At 36.3% G+C, this 18,842-nt stretch overlaps 1 protein-coding gene across 4 annotated transcripts in view; it reads right to left on the reverse strand.

Moving 5' to 3' along the window:
• Positions 1-1,102: 1,102 nt before the first annotated feature.
• LOC306874178 (type II inositol 3,4-bisphosphate 4-phosphatase-like) overlaps positions 1,103-18,842 on the reverse strand; it is a 141,881-nt gene continuing 124,141 nt past the window's right edge. For all 4 annotated transcript variants that reach the window (XM_079424014.1, XM_079424015.1, XM_079424016.1 and 1 more), the window contains 8 exons: positions 13,015-13,205; positions 12,685-12,808; positions 9,819-9,945; positions 8,780-8,920; positions 8,569-8,666; positions 6,677-6,789; positions 6,060-6,214; positions 1,103-1,882 (listed from right to left, as the gene is read on the reverse strand). In XM_079424014.1, coding sequence (XP_079280140.1) covers positions 1,750-1,882; positions 6,060-6,214; positions 6,677-6,789; positions 8,569-8,666; positions 8,780-8,920; positions 9,819-9,945; positions 12,685-12,808; positions 13,015-13,205 — 1,082 coding nt within the window. In that variant the 3' untranslated portion in view covers positions 1,103-1,749. The remainder of the gene's footprint in view (positions 1,883-6,059; positions 6,215-6,676; positions 6,790-8,568; positions 8,667-8,779; positions 8,921-9,818; positions 9,946-12,684; positions 12,809-13,014; positions 13,206-18,842) is intronic.

Below are 18,842 nucleotides of genomic sequence, written 5' to 3' on the forward strand. Positions count from 1 at the left end.
CCATTTATGCTGCGGCGCCCAGGGAGCAGTTGGGGGTTCGGTGCCTTGCTCAAGGGCACCTCACCTATTATACTGCATTGTTCATTTTGAAGTGCTTAAATGTAACAATTAAAATAATTTTGTACTTTCACTCATGTGGTAATAATTTGACGGCGGGACTTTCCAGAAAGTTTTTAAGTTTTGCAAAACTATCCCACACTCTGATCAGACCCGTATACACAGTCAGTATGACTTTAATTTAAGGTAAATAATTTAGTATGTGTCTACCTGGAAAAGCAATAACTTTCTTTTTTTGATAATTGATGATAATAACGCTCTGCTCTCATCCAGGCTAGTTCTTCATGGCTAAAATAGCGGCACGCGATCTAATCAGTGTAGCTCTGCTGGCGAATATACTCGCTACACAATTGCTCTGGTAACCATTGGAATTGGGGAGAAGGGTCCTATTGGACCTATGGGAATTAGGAATTGTCAAACATAACTTTTAGAAGATGACACGGTAAGCTAGGCTGGTAGTTAGTTTTTTCCCCTGACGAGGGTAGAGGGAGAGGGCCTAGGTTCAAGAGTCACGATTCGCTACTGGATTCACTCAAGCAGCATTCACACTTACAGTGACCTTCAGCAACAGAGACCTAAAGTGATTCATTTTCTATTAGAGATTTTATACTTCCATCCATTAGCATTGCAAATTTATGCATGTTCAGCGGAATTTAGGCCACTAAACTGTAATATCAGCATGAGCTTACTTTGTTGTTCATACGATAAATATGAATGTAATCTGGCAATAACCGTTCAGCTAATCTGATAACACATGACCGTTTTAGGAACATATTTCATCCAAATCATTTTGTATGGCTTCAAAGATCAGTCAGTATAAATCGGATCCACTTGTACGGTGATAAGCATCTAAAAACCACACAAATTCACAAATAAATGCTGTCAAAATGACATCTAGTATGAGGCCTTTTAGCACTGGAGAGCGAGTGTTCTTTTACAGTTGGCTGTATATAGAGAGCATATTATGTAAACCTCAGATTATTGCACGAGTGCAAAAGCAAGATGAAGGCTGTTATGGAAATAGCCTATGTCCAAGAATCATATTAAAAACTGAAAGTGAAATGGCTTTATATACCAACACAAATAGAAAAAACATACAGTACACACTTTCAGAAATACCTCAGTACAAAAACAGAATAATAACAACAAAACACAATCTATGGTCATGAGACACATAAAAACATGTAATGAATCTCAACTGATAAAATGGGCCCGCCAACGGTTTACTTGGCATTCAAAGCTACATATTCAGACAATTCCTGTAAATTGCACGCTTTTCATTTTTGATAGAAAACATTTGTACACATTTGGCAATTCACATGTAAATAATGTATATTTACTATAGTTTACATTTAGTATTTTTAAAATTATTTTTAAATAATGCACCGCATTCTTTCTTAAAACCATAAAACAAGTGTATGTGCTTTTCAGCAGGCCTTTTTTAATATATTAAACAAAACAATTTCTGATATATATATAACACATATGTACAGCAGGGCCCAAAAGTCAAGAGATTGTTTAGCAAAAATGGGTATTTGTATAGTATTTGGTTTTGCTGCTGTCATTAAAGCATTATTTAAAAAACAATATTAGGGAAAAAAAAAAAATAACATTTTGAATCCCTTTAAATGTGGACTTTTTAACCCCACGGTATATATAGTATGTTAAGAGTAAAAATAATGGTGCTGCGATTCAGGAGTCCACCTTGCCGTACGTCCCTTCTGGTGGCCGGTAGTATTTGGGAAAGGCCATCAGCTGGAGCATGTTGAAAGCATATTTTCTGCACTTTATATTCTTTTGCACATTCTCAATCCGGCAGCCTTCTCTGATGAGGGGAAGATAAAAAAAAAAAAAGAAAAGGAAAGGAATGATCATGATAATGAGGAGGATGAAATCATGAAAAGGCCTCAATGTTTGTACCTGCATGTTAATATGCAAAGCATGAGGAAACATTTTGATTGTACTGAATAAATGACACTTCAATTATGAAAGCATAATGCAGCAGATAACTGTGACATTCATGCTGCATTTAGAGCGTGTCAAAAAAACAACAAACACATCCTCACTTCCTTCTGAGAAAAAATCATGTGCAGCTGCTAAAATGCTTTCCATTTTACATCAAAATACCATTCCAAACCTGTATGGGACATTGTGTTTCACAGAGAAAATAACATAAGAGTGGAAAGACATGAGAGACTGAACCATTAAATCTTACGAAAATCTTTAGTAGCACGAGTGCTCAAAGTGAAACTACTTATTTTGTTAGTAGTTGTATAACATTAAATTCCTATGGAAGCCTGTTTCCTCCACGGGATTAAAAAAAAAAAATTAAAAAGGTAATTGCGACCTTTTATCTTACAATTAAGACTTTTTTCTTTGAATTCTGAGTTTTTATCTCACAATTCTAAGCGAGATATAAACTCAGAATTCAGAGAATAAATGTATTGCGAAATATAAATTCAGAAAATCACAGGAAAAAAAGTCAAAATTGCGCGATATAAACTTCAAGTTAAGAGAAAAAAGTCAGAAAACAGTCTGAATTGTGGGATATGAACTTAGAATTCGGAGAGAAAAATTCTGAATTGTGAGACAAAATGCTTATATCTTTTTATTTAGCTTTTTTAATTCCTTGGCAAAAAACGGCTTCCATAAATACCCAGAGACATAACCACTTCCGAACGAAAATCAGAAATCAAAGTGTTATTTGTGAAGACAGAGTGAACCACTCGAAGAAGCAAGTAAGAAGTTAGACGTAGTTCGGTTATGGCATAATCAGCAGTTTATTGGTATTTTGCAAGCAAAAAAACAAGACTTAAAATGAGCCACACCACCAGCAGGTGGGAGCTGACAAGCAGAAGGGCGATTGGATAGAAGTGGCGGGACGCCGGCTTGTTAATAGCTACAGAGCCCGCTTCAGGGTCGTCCCATTGGGCAACCTCTCCCTGGGCCAAGAGACCGCTGAGCGGAAATGAGAGAGAGAAAGTAGCAAACACACAAACACATTCAACAAGACGTTAGTTTAACAGGTCAGTCCACACACAAACAAGCTCAAGAAAAGGTTAATTGGTTCATCCAAGACTCTCACACAAACACATTCAACAAAACCCCAGTAATATATGAGAGTTTAAAATATTGGCAAAAATACAGGTAAATGGTGACAAAAATTCATTAACTAGTGTGCAGAAGTAAATATCAGAGGCAAATGATTCTCATTAAATTCATGCCCATTGATGGTTGTTGAATGTTTGTGTTTTTCCACCGATGCAGATAGAATAGCATACTACAATAGTGAATCTATAGCGAAACAGCAAGTAATCAAATTTTGAGTGAATGTGTTGAGAGAAGCAGATTGGGCAATGACTTGTACATACACTACATGGACAAAAGTATTGGGACACCCCCTTCTTTAGAACAGAAAAAGGCACCAACAAAACTGTGGTAACAAAGATGGAAACATAATTCATGTATTTAAAAATTGTATTGTTGCAACAGTTTTGAAAGCGTCTAAAATGACAGTACCCTTATGTACAAGTCATTGGTGTTTGGTGATGAGTTTTCAGCTCAAGGTCTGCATATAAAGTCACACCAGAGGTGTTCAGCTGGGTTTCTGCAGACCAGTCAAGTTCTTCCACACTGACTCAATCAATCATGTCTTACTGAACCTTGTCTTATACACAGAGACACTGTCATGTTAGAATAGAAAAGGGTTCTGTCCAAACTGTTGCAATAAAATTAGAAGCACACAATTCCCTAGAATATCATTATATGCTTGAACATTAAGATTTGTACTCATAGAAATTACTAAAGTAGTCAAACATGTTCATTAGAAGGGGGTGCCAATACTTTTGGCAATATAGTGTATTTTACTGAGACAAACAAACCTTGAGACACAATGCTGTTTGGTTTGTTTACATTGGAGGCAGGCTATACTGATCTGCAAATCACAGCTAAATGACTTAATAACCGCTTGAGCACATTTATCCTGATGCAGTGTTGAGTCTTAGCACATACGTCAAGCCATTTAGCAAATGAATCATATTTCACTCGGTGGCAAATCGGCAGATGGAGGAACGTAAATATTTGAAAAGTAAAGCAAATAAATGAGATTAGTCTAATCCTCCAAGCTCAACTCATTTCTTGGTGTTAAATGAGTAGAGGCAGACATAATTGCTATGAGTTCAAAGTGTGCAAAATAATCATATAAACTATAGAAATACAAGGGTATGTAGTAATTGAGTACTCATGAGTGACATTTTAAAAACATTTAGTTTTTAATTTTGTGGTGGCTTTCTGTTCAGAATAGCAGCAGCGCTTTGCTCTGTTTGAAACAAATTAGGACTGAAACGTAAGTATGAAAATATGTAAATACAAGGAAGACTAAACTCACGATCTATTCCCAATGGACTTTAGTGTTTACAAGAGATAAAAACAGCATGCACAAATACTGGGTAAAATACTGAGCTATTTTTAATAATATTTTAACCAACATTCTTTCCAATAAGAACATTTCGCTTATTTTTTGCAGTGAGCTTGTTGCAGTGAATTCTGGTACTGCCTTTAAATACACACACACACACACACACGCATATAATACTGAGCTATTTTTAAGCAACATTTTATAGACAAAATTGCTCAGTAATGCATGAATTGCATTTATTTCACAGATACGTTTTTTTTTTTTTTGTGAGCTTGTTGCAATGCATTCTGGGATTGTCTTTTCATTAAACACAAGGGTTATACAAATATTGTGTAAAATACTGTGCTAATCTTTAGCAACATTTGTTTAAACACAAATGAATGAATTACATTTATAATTAGGAATATTCTACAGATTTTTTTTATTGATAGTTTTAACAAAAGGCATGCACAAATAATGTATCAAATTCCTTTAAAATCAGTATTAAACAAATAACATTTTAAAGTAAGAATATTTAACTATTTTTGGTTTCGAAACAGAGACTTTGTTTGGGAGCAATCAGGATAATACTAGAGTATGAGTGCAACATGAAGTGAAATCTTGAAAATATTATTTTTTTTACTTTTTCCTATAATATCTGCAGTGTGGGCTGTAACTATGTGCAGCTGACAGTAAACATTTCCAGCTGTTCCACATGACTTCTTATAAAGCCTTGTCGTATGTACAGTACGTATTTAGCTTGAACAGGAAGGTATGTTTCACATTTGAACTTCTGTATCTGTTAATCTTCACCTTAATTTACACTGGCTTGGATGTCAACTGTGAGGGCTCTGTTTCAGAACACACATACAATGTTATTTTAATGAATCATGGGTGAATGTTTTTTTGTGCACAACACAATCAGATGCACTGGTATTGGGTTAACATCAAAGACAGGCTTTATTATCAGCATTAGATGTTAAATGTCAAGTGTAACGTTAAGTGTAAAGGAATAGTTCATGCAAAAATGAAAATGTGCTGAAAATGTTCTTTCCTTCAGGTCATCCAAGATGTAGATGAGTTTGTTTCTGCATTAGAACAGATTTGGAGAAATGTAGCATTACATCACTTGCTCACCAATGGATCCCTCTGCGGTGAATGGGTGCCGTCAGAACGAGAGTCCAAACAGCTGATAAAAACATCACAATAGTCCACAAGAAATACACACCACTTCAGTCCAGTCCATCAATTAATGTTGTGTGAAGTGCAAAACTGCGTGTTGGTTAAATACGAGTCCAGTGTAACGCTTCCTTGAGTAATAAAGGTCATATCCTGTTGTCCTCTAGACATGACATGAATTGTTGGACTGGAGTGGTGTGAATTACTGTGATGTTTTTATCAGTTGTTTGGACGGCACTGGATAGGAGACACTGGCGAGCAAGTGATGTAACCTTACATTTCTCCAAATCTGATGAAGAAACAAAATCATCTTGGATGACCTGAGTGCGAGTTAAGTTTCAGCATATTGTCATTTCTGGGTGAACTATTTCTAAAATACTTGCACATATGAGGAGAACAGATCTATGCAGAAATTGCTGGTGCTTACCTCCGCATGCAGTCCAGAGCTCGCACAAAGTAATCTTTATTGAGCTGGTGCTCGTCCCTCAGCAGAGAGCACTGCTCCAGTGTCACTGACATAGACGTCCTGTCTTTGGCACTTTTACAGCTGGTGAAGCGGATACCATTCATCCGTCGACAGATCTGAGGAGACATGTGACAGATGGGAACGTTTCAATGGTTGTGTATATACTGGCCACATTTAATAAGCCAGTAATTACTCTCTTGAAACTCATGGGCCCGGTTTCACAGACAGGGCTTAAACTAAACAAGGATTAGGCCATAGTTCAATTAGGACATTTAAGTAATTTTTATAAATGTACTTTACTGGTGTACATCTTGAGGAAAAACAAAGGCACTTATATATTTTAAGATCAGTCAGAGCAAGTTTCTTTCAGTTGAAACAGCTCAAATTTAGATTTTAGTCTAGGACTAGGCTTAAGCCTTGTCTGTGAAACCGGGGGATGATGTATAAGATTCAAATCTCTTTGCTCTCCTGACCGTAACATTGTTTTGAAAGCTCGTTCAGCAACCTAATGTTTCACAAATGTGAGGTTATTGCACACACTTCCTGCACAGACTCCATGACCTCAAACTCAGCCTCACCATTCCTGCAAGCCACAGGATCTCCACGTTCTTTCTCTTCTTGGTTACTACATTCTGGCCGAGGGTTTCAAGCAGTTCCTTGATGTCTGTCTGTGTCTGAAAACACGGCAGGCCTTGGGAAAGAAGAGACAAAAAGAGCAGACACTTGAGATGTCATGCATCAACGGGTTTAAAGAGGGCATGTTTGTCCCTGTATTGACAAGCACTAAAGATGAGATTGAAAAGTCTGGGGACATATTATTTTTCTGATAAACAGAGAGATGGAAAGAAGACAAGATGTGACATGCTGCAATGCAGTTGGCATTCGTCTGCTGGGAGCATTCGTCATCTGGAGCCGTCACGCTCCATAGACATGATTGACATATCAGAGAACAATAAATTCCTGCACTCAAATACTCCAAACACAAGACGACACAAACACTGTACAAGTGTCGCATGAATGCCCAAAGTCAGAAGTTGGTCTAAAAAACTAAATCAGTCGACTGTAGGATCTTTTTGTTTTTTCATGGTGTATCATTTCACTGCTATGCAGATGATACCCAAATTTATCTACCCCTGAAACAAAATAAACATGCTGCTCTGGAATCTCTTTTTGCATGCCTGGATAAAGTGAAAACGTGGTTCTCTCAAATTGATTTATTTCTGAATGAATCAAAAACTGAGGTTATAGTCTTTGGCCCTAGTGAAAATTCAGGGAACAGAAGTATCGATCTGAACTACCTTGCTGCTTTTACTTCTTCCTGTATTAAGAACCTAGGTGTTTTCTGGTATCAGAGTCTTAAATTTGATAAACATATAAATGCGGTTATTAGTTCCTGTTTTTTTCAGCTACGCTTTCTCTCCAAAATTAAATCTTTTCTCTCTGTGAAAACTTTAGAGATTGCTATCTATGCGCTCATTACAACTCGCTTGGATTACTGCAACTCTCTCTATCTTGGCATTTCTAAATTTTCCATCGCTCGTCTCCAATTAGTACAAAACGCCGCTGCTAAATTCCTCAAAGGACATCATAAATTTGATCATGTTACTCCAATTCTGAAATTGTTACATTGGTTACCAGTGCATCTTAGAATTGAGTTAAAAATTCTTCTCTTTGTTTTTAAATCTATAAATAATCTGGCACCGAGCTATCTATCTGATCAACTTTATCCATCCAATCATACTCGAAATCTGAGGTCTGGTGATCAAAGACTTCTCTCTGTCCCCAGATCATGTTTAAAGATATATATATATACATACACAGACTCTCAAATTTTCAAACTCAAATGCATTTATTTGAAATAATTTAACTGAAAAAATCTTTTGTAATATTATAAATATCTAGTATAAATTTTGCAATTTTTAATAAAAGTCACATTATAATAAAATGTAAATCTATTTTTATTTTTTACAGTAGTTAATTTGAGTTTAAACATGACAGTCTCAGTATTAATCTTTTTTATTTTTTTTATGGGTGAATCTCAGTTCATCCTCAAAATTAAAAGAAATAAATGAGAAATTAGTAATAAGAATGTTGAGAAATAGTAAGAATGTTGCTATTTATTTTTCAATTTTTTTGTTTATTTATACATACATATGCGTGTGTATTTTTATTCTCCTCTGATTTTTTATTATCTGTGTGTTATTGTCTCTGTGTACTGGAAGCTTGTGACACTAAAACAAACTCCTTGTGTATGCAAACATACTTTGCAATAAAGCTCTTTCTGACTTCTGACAAAAGAAAGTAAAAACGTTTTTGGGAACTGTAATATTGACATCAACCATTTTTGCATCACACAATACCAAGTTGATAACTAGTTTCTAAATAAACTGTTTCCAATGTTTGAATAAAAGTAACTGATGGATGACTTGATGCAATATAAAAAGCTCAGTTTCTTGAATAATGAACTTACATTCAGACGAGACCGTGCTGGTTAAGGATTTATAGTAACCTTCTAGAATCTCAAAGTTCTTCTGGTTTATTCTCTCCTGTAAAGATATGTCACCAAATCTGAGAGGGAGACACACAGAGAGCACAAGCATCATGTTCCAGCTCAGACACGCTTCACAGAGCATTTACGCTTGTAGGGATTGTGTTTAATTTCTATCAGTCAGTGCTTGTACCTCTCAGCGATGGTTTGTTGCTCGTTTATGCCCACGTTGAAGAGCACGGGCAGCACGCGTAGCGGCTTGCCCTCGCGCAGTTCATCCGGGAGCGTTTGGAAGGCATGATGTGGGAGAGGCACCTCTACAGTGTAATGTTCTCTGGGACAAAAACAGGTTACATTTCCAAACACTGTCAACTCCAGCATGTTCCCACAGCTTCCTTGAGAAAATTCCTGACTCGTTTTGAAACTCATTTTAGAACAACTGCACTCACAAAATGCATATATATTAACACATTGCACTACCATTCTCCAAGTTTGGGGTCAGTAAGATTTTGTAATGGTTTTTAAAAGATGTTTCATATGCTCATCAAGGCTGCATTTATTTGATCCAAAATACAGTAAAAACAGTAATGTTGAGAAATATTACAACTGCTTTTTGTGTGAATATATTGTAAACTAATTTATTTCTGTGATCAAAGCTGTATTTTCAGCATCGTTACTCCAGTCTTCAGTGTCACATGATCCTTTAGAAATCATTCTAATATACATAATGCTGCTCAAGAAACATTTCTGATTATTATCAATGTTGAATACAGTTGTGCTGCTTCATATTTTAAGGAAACTGTGGCATATTATAGCATTGTAACATTAAAAATGTATTTACTGTCAGTCTTGATCCAGTTAATGCATTCATGCTGAATAGAAGTATTAAAATACCCTAGCAAAATTCTTTCTGCAATAACTTACTAAAAATACAATTCCATATATTAATTATTTCATTAAAATATTTATTTAGATTTAATTTTAATAATATAATTAATATAAAAAAGTAAATTTTTTATTTTATATCAGTACATAACTGGAAAATATGAGTGACTTTAATATTTATTTCCATTACTTTTTTATTTAGTTTTTAATAATTTGTGTCTTTATTATATAGGATGGTAAATAATTGCCAGTAAGTGATATATGAGAGATAGAAAGAGATTTTAGAATTTTTAGGATATGAATGTTCACTCATGTATGCTTGTGTGTGTGTGAGGGGTCTCTCTCACCGTCTACCGCTGACGGTGGGCTGCAGGCTGACAGCTTCCTCAGACGCCGCCTCTGTGATCCTGAAAGTCACTCTGTGCAGGTCACTGATCCCCACCTCCATGTCCTCCAGCATCCCTATTTCCTCACCTGAGTGACACACATTTATGTTACTGCAGCATATACCAGCTTGAGGACATGAGGAAATACTACAGACTTAAAGTAAAAATGTAATTCTGTTCTAAAACTTAAACTGCCATGCAATGCAAGCACCCAAATGCATATTGAACAAATGCATAAATACATTTATTGTATACAGTTGTACAGACGTTGGATTGGTTTAGTGGGTAATATCATTTGGGGAAAAAATCTTTGCATTATCGTCAATTTATCTTTATGTTGTCTATATTCTCTAGATTGTATATCAGTTCAGTATATGTTCTGCACTGATTAGTACAAGCCATGGGTGATTTCCAAAAAGGACAAATCACAGGAGCCTGTTTAGCAGGAGTGTCTGTATACTTAAGAGCCCAGATATTTGGTCTTTAATGATAATGACTACATAAGCAAAGCATGGCAAGACTTCATCAGTAAAGAATAATAGTGGGCGAAAACCAAAAGTGAAAGATAGGAACTACTGACTGTGTCCAAACAACACAGAACTACTGCAGGAATGTGAAGGCAAACCTCACACACAAAAAAACATCCATAACAAAAGCTGGGAAATTGAATACGTGACTATAACATTTGGTTATGCCATGCTTGACCAGTTAAGCTCACATAAAAATAACTGGTTTATAAGAAACTTGTCTCTAACTCTAACTAGAACTAAAAAATAAATAAATCTTAAAATAAAATAAATGTTAAATATATATACAGTATACACACACACACACACAAAATAAATAAATACAATTATTTATTTATTTTTTAATTTCCATTTTAACTTGATGCACTAAAATAAATATGAAGTAAAAATTAATAAAACTACACAAGAATATAAAAACTAATAAAAATGACATATACAGTCATGGATAACATACATATCATAATGATATTTCCCCCCATTTTAAATTCTTATTATCCAATGAAAGGTTAGATTTTTGTGAATTTTTTAAATAAAAGATCAAAAGGATTAACAACAATGCAGATTCATTTTCACAGCCTTCTTTGATCATATTTACCAAGGGTGCCGATATTTTTGGCCATGACTGTAAATAAGTAAAACTTTAACTAAAATTTACAAGATAAAACTAATTCAAAATGTTAATAAAAACTACAATAACACCGCCTAATTACCCTGTTTGACCAGGGATGTTGATTGCGGAACACGCTGTACCTCTTATGTACCTCTATCTTAAGGCACAGGTATTATATCATAACCAACGTAATTCTCTAAACATTACCTGGGAACACTGTTGACACAGTAATCTCCCCACCAGCATTGCCTCAACAGATTAACTTTCTCTGAGTGCAGCAAACAATTGCAGTCATTCATGAGTCATTCAAACACACTTCATCAAACAAAAACAACAGCCTCCAGCACTTCACACTGCAAGAACGGTGAACTGAGGTCAAAACCCATATCATGTTAAGATGCATGTTCAAGCACTTGACTGTAATCTGCGATCTAAGGCACGCGTACAGCTGGAAGTGTGTTTATTTCAAAGTTTGGTTGCTGCGGGAAACAGCGATTATACGCAGAGAACTAAAGTGCAAAATGAAGCATTAAGCGTCTTGAGGCTGATTTACAGTCATTTTACCACATGTACGGAGTGCCAAAACAGTAGTAAGTTATTTTTTTTTATAAAACAGTTCAAACTGTTCTATACAGGTCCACTGAAGACAGGAAGACAGAGCGCCATACTGTATATCGAGCTCCGCCCCTTTTTAAATGTGGTAACCAGACTTCATTCGCCCCAATGGAAAGCATATTTACAATGAATTGTTCCCTATCCCCAATGTAGTGCACCACACAGAAAACGGGCTGGCAAAATCACTCTGGATCCCTCACATCCAGCACACTCCCTCTTTGAACTGTTGCCGTCTGGTCGACGCTACAGAGCTCCGAGCACCAGAACGGCCAGGCACAGGAACAGTGTCTTCCCTCAGGCAATCCATCATGAACATTGCGCTTTTGTAAAATAATGAAAGCAAACAGGACACACTTTCTGCTGTCTCAGTCTCTGTGAAATTGAGCGCGAAACTCAGAAATACTTTGTATACTTGCCTTACAGATATGAAAACATATCTATAGAGAGTGAAATGTGTACTTTCAAAGCAACCAATTCAAATGGAAAACAAATATTCTCAGATTATGTAAACCGTATGAAACATGCATAAAGGCGCATCACTACTGCGGAGATGACGAGTCGGTGTCGCCGACTTCATCTCTTAAGCCGAACACAAAGAAAGCACTAGTTTATCAATGAATTATTAAAATTTGAATGCAGTCTCCTTACTGTTTTTCCCGACACATTCATAATCATTACTTCTGACGGTGCACTGTGGCAAGCTTTATGAGTGTGCTCGAGCACTTATTAGGCTATATAGGCAATTAAAGGCACATTATTTATTAATTATGACTAATGCTTAAAATGAACGACTACTAGTCTATCAGAAATATTCTTAGTCAAGGGCAGCCCTAATTTGTAGTATACTTGGCACAAAACAAATGCATTTAAAATACAGGGTATTATTTTTACTTTATATCTTTTCACAGTGTAGTTCATTATATTAACATTAGGGCTATGTGTTTGCCAAGCAATGTAAAAACTTGGCATTTCATATCAAATGTGCGGTCAATGGGCACGTTTATCTTGAAAGTTGATTTTACTGCATTTATCAGGTTATTTTGGTGTGATTGCATATCTGATGGAGGATACTCACTGTAAGTACTCAACAGGCTCTCAAACTGGGCCACCAGCCCGACGGCATGCAGCTGTCTGAGAAATCCCTTATCCTCCAAACCTGCATATAATCGCATGACAAACCCACACGCCAGCGCAGCCAGCTGCAGATACACAACACATGCATCTTCACAAACACCTTGTCACAATAAAATGTGAAGCATAAACAACTTAACAAATGACAGTATATCAATGCTGAGAGATTGATTTAAACACAGTTTGGAATAATTTTTCAAAGTGAAAAAAAACATTTTTTCAACACACACTTGACTAAACTGAAGGCCAGGATAGTTTGAGTGTGGTTACTCACTGCCTGGCTGAAGACAGCGTCCCGTCTCTGCTGCAGCTGCAGGCCCTGGGCCGTGCTGCACACCGCCTCCTGGAGCAGGATGAAGCTCACAGAGCGCCTCGCTCTCTCCGCAACTTCTGCCACACACTTCTTCAATGATTGAACCAGAATGCCGAGTTGATCCTGCCAAACAGCTGTTTTCATTGGAGGATCTGTAGGAATATATGACAATTGTGACGCGACTTTCCAGTAATGCGTTTTCCAGACCATTCAGAGTAACATGTTTCCACTAGCACAGATGGTTAGTATTAATGAGAACGAAACAGGATGTTTGAGATTGGGAAATAGCTATTAAGCTGTTGATTTGATTTGCTTGTGGTTTGTTTAAAGCACTAGAACAGTGCTTAAAAACAAGCATCAAAATGAGAGGTTGTTGGTGATATTAAACATAATCATGCCAAACAGGTGAACTCATTTACTCACTAGTTGCTTTAACAGCCTAATTGTGTTTATTCACACACTTGCAAACTATTCTAACTCAAACTTTCAGGGAAAGTGTGTAATTTAAGTCTGAAAGCGTTGTTGAAGCTTAATGGGTGGTGATGTTAAAGTCACGTGAACGTAGTTTAGTTTGTTTTTAGACTATGCTTAGCTTTATACTTCTGGCAATTGTATTTAGGCTTTAAAGTTGATAAAAAAAGTTGTGAACAAAATGTGTTTAATATCCAAAATTTGTTGGCCACAGTGCATATTTCCTGCAATATCTCAAAAGCCAAAGATGTTGTTGTATATTGGAAGCAGGGTGATGCAACGTTCAGGATCAACCTATAAAAATATATAATCACTGCAGCACTCTATTGGCTAGAGAAACAGCAAGTTTTAACATGAAAGGTCACTAATTTAAGTGTGTTTATATTTGAAATAATATGCATTTATGAATCGTTCACAATAAGAAAAGGAATGTGCATTAAGTAAATAGTGTCCATTCGGATGAACGCTTTAAAATCAGACCAAAATTATGCAAAACTGACCACAACTGGACCATAACATGGAAAAAGAACAGTTTTGGTTATGACAGCATTGTAAAATAATTTGCAATCAGTGAACCTGAAATGAATGTAGTAGTCATTTCTTTATTCTTTGTGCACTTTTGTTAATGTTTTTTGAGGACAATGGCATGTCACAACTGGTCCATGCTGACATTTATCTAACCTGACCTGCTTGCTCCAAGTGACAGATGAAAAAACAAACAAACATTGGAAGCATTTCCATTTTCTTTCAATGACAGTTAGTAAGCCTGTTTATTTAATGCATGCATGACTATATGGTTATTTGCATTATATTATTTGCATTTAGCACTGTGTTTTACCCTGCTGGGTAAGGGAAAGGATTTAATGGAATAATGAAGTTATAAAAGTTTTATAATCTACAATTAGTAAAGTTTTATAATCTACTATTACAAAAAAGACAGAGTTTGTTTATGAGTGCTTTATGCAGGAATTAAAAAACCATACAGCTCTCTCCGACATGTACAGTGCCCTCCATAAGTACTGGAACAGTAAAGACAAAATTGCTCTGTTGGCTGTGGAGTCAAGACATTTGCTAATATGATTAAAAGATGAATATGAGACAAAATTACAGAATGTCACATTTTATTATTAGCCGTTTCAACACATACATGTTTTACCAAATAAAAAGAACAGCATTTTTAGAGTTCATCCCACTCATTGATGTGAGCATAAGTATTGGGACAGTTGAACATAAGACAGCTATAAAAGATTAAAAGCTATTATTTAGTTGCAGATCCCTTGCACACAATCACAGCAGTGAGTCTGTGACCCATAGACATCACCAGACTCTTGGTGCAATATGAAGCACTTCCCAATGAATCTGGTGGCATTTTCTTGAATATTGGTAGGCAAGATGGTTTTGTACCCTTCCAAATTCATTCTGCTACTGTCATCATACATTAAGTCATCAGTAAAGTTGAGAGGGCCTGTTCCAGAGACAGCCATGCATGCCCATGCCATGACACCACCTCCACCATGCTTTACAGATGAGGCTGTATGCTTGGGATCATTGCAGTTCCCTTTTTTTCTCCACATTTTTGCTTTCCCATCACTTAGATAAAGGTTCATCTTTGTCTCATCGGTCCATAAACACAGTTCCAAAACTCTTCTGGCTCACCTTTGTGCTTTTTTGCAAACTCTAATCTCGCCTTTCTATCTTTGGTGCTGGTCAGAGGTTTGCATCTTGCTGTGTAGCATCTGTAATTCTGTGTCAAAGTCTCCTGAGGACAGTAGATTGTCAGAGCATCACCCCAGCTTTCTGGAAGTTGTTGGTGATTTTACAGACACGTCTTTTAGGATTCATTTTAACAGCTTTTATGATTTGTCTGTCATCAACTACTGTTGTTTTCTCAGCTGATCAGGTAGTTGTTGGTTGCTGGTCGTTTCCAAACTCTTGATTTCACCATGCCCTTTGTTTTTGCTAGAGCTCTAATTGACTTCCTCTTTTCTTTTAGCATCCAAATTGCTTGCTTTTCTCTCAAAGTCAGCTCCCTCGTCTTCATCCTGGTTTGTGTGTGTCATCATCGAATGCAAGATTCAGAATACAGAAGTAATGGATATAACTGATTCGACACATTCCCTGCTTTTAATATCTGAAGAATTAATAAGGAATAAGTCTTGGCTTCCTTGTCTAAACATGGTCTGGAATATATATGAACCCATCGACGAAAAAAGCTCCAAATAAATCAGTCTCTCCACGCAATACACAGTAGTGGTGTCTGGAGTCGTTGAACAAGTAAGGTAAAAATAAAATGCATATTATAAGACAATGAAAGTGTTTTTTGACCTTACATGCATGTCAACCTGTTGTTGGGGACTCCTAAAACCAAAAAATGAACTTTTGATTACCCATAATAATAATGAATCATTGTTTTTGGCCAGATCTTGAGAAAAAACAACAACAATTCAATGACTCACTCGTAAAGACATGCTTTGTTTTTGAATGAATTAATATTTTTAAACAAACTGGCTGGACAAATGATTCAATGACTCAATATTCAAGACAGTCGCATGCTTTGTTCTTGAAGAAATGTAATATTTTGAAAAAGTTGGATTAACAAACAATTCAATGACTAATAAACACAGTCACATACTTTGCTACTGAATGAATTAATCGTTTTTGAAAGAATTGAAGAAACGATTCAATGACTCACTCGTAAAGACAGTCGCTCGCTTCGTTCCTGACTAAATCCTCATTTTTAAATGAATCGGTTGAATGAACAATTCAATTTCTCCTTTTAAAGACAGTCACTTAATTTGTTGCTGAATGAGTTAATATTTGTTAATGAATCGGTTGAACAAATGATACAATGACTCACGCCTAATGGATAGAGAGTTGGACTTGTAACCCGAAGGTCGTGGGTTCGAGTCTCAGGTCCGGCAGGGATTGTAGGTGGGGGGAGTGAATATCCAACACTCTCTCCACCCTCAATACCACGACTGAGGTGAGACCCTTGAGCAAGGCACCAAACCCCCAACTGCTCCCCGGGCACCGCAGCATTGGCTGCCCACTGCTCCGGGTGTATGTTCACTACTGTGTGTACACTTGGATGGGTTAAACGCAGAACACAAATTCCGAGTATGGGTCACCATACTTGGCCACACTTCCCTTTCATAACAGCAGCCACTTGTCTCATTCCTGACTGAGGCTGCGCCCGAAAGCTTAAGAAGCTGACTTGCTGCCTCGTTGCCTTATGAGGCAATGACTTTGCAGGCAGCGTTTTTGCACGAAGGCACCTCATGAAACTGATTTCAGACAGGCTTCTGAGGCAGTGTAATGGTTTAATGAACTACAACAAAATAGAATGTCAGAATTTGTCAGAAAACGCAAATATCCATCAACCATCATGCAATGGAACGCACAGGATTGTGGGATACCAAAAGCAGTGACGGATACATCTATTTTGCCTTCAAAATTCGATCAGAAGAAGGTACCTCCGGAGACAGGAAGTGAAAGAGAATTTGGATTCAGATGTGCCTTGATGCCTTCCTGCCTACCTCCGAAGGCAGCTTTTTAGAGCTTTCGGACGCAGCCTGAATCAGTGCTTTTAAACGAATCACTTGAATGACAAATTCAGTGAGTCACTCTTAAAGACAGCCACTTCATACAAAAATCAATTTTTGTTAAACAAATTGGTTGTAAAATGACAAAGACAGTCACTTGCTTCATTTCTGACTGAATCAAAGTTTTTGGATGAATCAGTAGAACGAATGATTCCAATGATCCACTCAAACAAATAATTAAGACTCTCTCATAAAAACAGTCACTTAGTTTGTTGCTGAATAAGGTAATGTTTGTGAACAAACAATTCAATAATTCACTTATACAAGCTGAATTAATGAGAGTGTTTAAATTAACCAGTTTAATTAATAATTTTATTATTTATTTATAATATTTGGACTTTTTCACCTTTTTACCACATCTCTGATTACAGAAAATATAATTTATACATTATTTATTTATATATATAAATGTGCATGATATATGTAATTTTAATAATCACTCTAAAACATGTTAACATGTTCAGGCACCTTCCATTTTCCTCATAAAAATCAATCCTAAATGTCAAACACAGTTGAAATTTCACATGCACTATCTTGTTATTCTTGCAATCTGTCATTCAGCTCTGTGATTTGCAATAAAGCATTTGCTGTTTTAGAAAAAAGTGCATGAGAAAAGAACTTAAATCTTTAATCTATGAACTAGATCTGCCTTACTCCTTTCATGCGCATCTGCCCTGCGCTTGAATTTGTTTTGCATTAGTCATCAGATCGTTGGCAGTATTATCCTCCATTGAGTGGCTTTTTCAGTGACCTAATTTCACAAGAACATTCATTGAAAGAGTCACGTTCAATAGTTTGGTTCCCTCCCAGGGTGTATTCACACTGATGATCGGAATAGCTGTCTTTATTAAATTCATTACTTTTTATGTGCATGACACGAGACATCAACCTAAAAACCGGTCCGACCTCATTTCATCATGCCTTTGAATGACGGCTGATTTCATGCGCTATGTGAAGTATTTGCACAGACACAATAATGTTTTATACAATACATTGCATATAATGTCGACATTGTCACACAAAATGTAAATACTGTTGACAATAACCGTGCAAAGATGCAATCTTGTGAGGAGAAAATATTACATTTGCATTCTTGTTAACAAACGATTAAGTACTTTTGCTACATTTAAACTATGAAACTGACACCATATTTCTGAAATCAATCATAAATAATTAATAACCAACTGCTTTAACATGACATGAAGGCTTAGCCTGTTTGCTTTGAATTCCAACTTTTATGTAAAATGTGATATTTAAAATAGTGAATTTGGAGAACTGTCAGAAATGAAGTGTAATATGAGTTCAGCATAAAAAGCATAATTGCCCTTCAGTAAATTCATTATATTGTAGATTGCAACAGGCAGGACCTCAACATGTAGTTTCAGATAATGTCCAAGTGGTGGCAACATTGGCTGCATTAAAAACTCTGAGGTTTGGTGCTTGTCATGGCTGCACAGTTTTTTCACTTTAATAGCACTGAGTGTCAGAAGTTTCCTTTAACTATTCCTGTCTGACAGAAGATCTGTGGATGGTGCTAATATTCATCTCTCAACTGGCAGATCCGACAAGTGCTAAAAAAAATGCCATGGGTTGTTATTAAAGCGTGAAAAAAAAGTACAACCAGTGAAAAATTCTCACATGAAGTAGAAAATTTGCCATTAGAAGCTTTTATAGGATGTATGAAGTTGGCAACACGTGTGAAATATTATTACAAAA

Source organism: Barbus barbus, assembly GCF_936440315.1.
Source record: "Barbus barbus genome assembly, chromosome: 8".
Classification (NCBI taxonomy): Eukaryota; Metazoa; Chordata; class Actinopteri; order Cypriniformes; family Cyprinidae; genus Barbus; species Barbus barbus.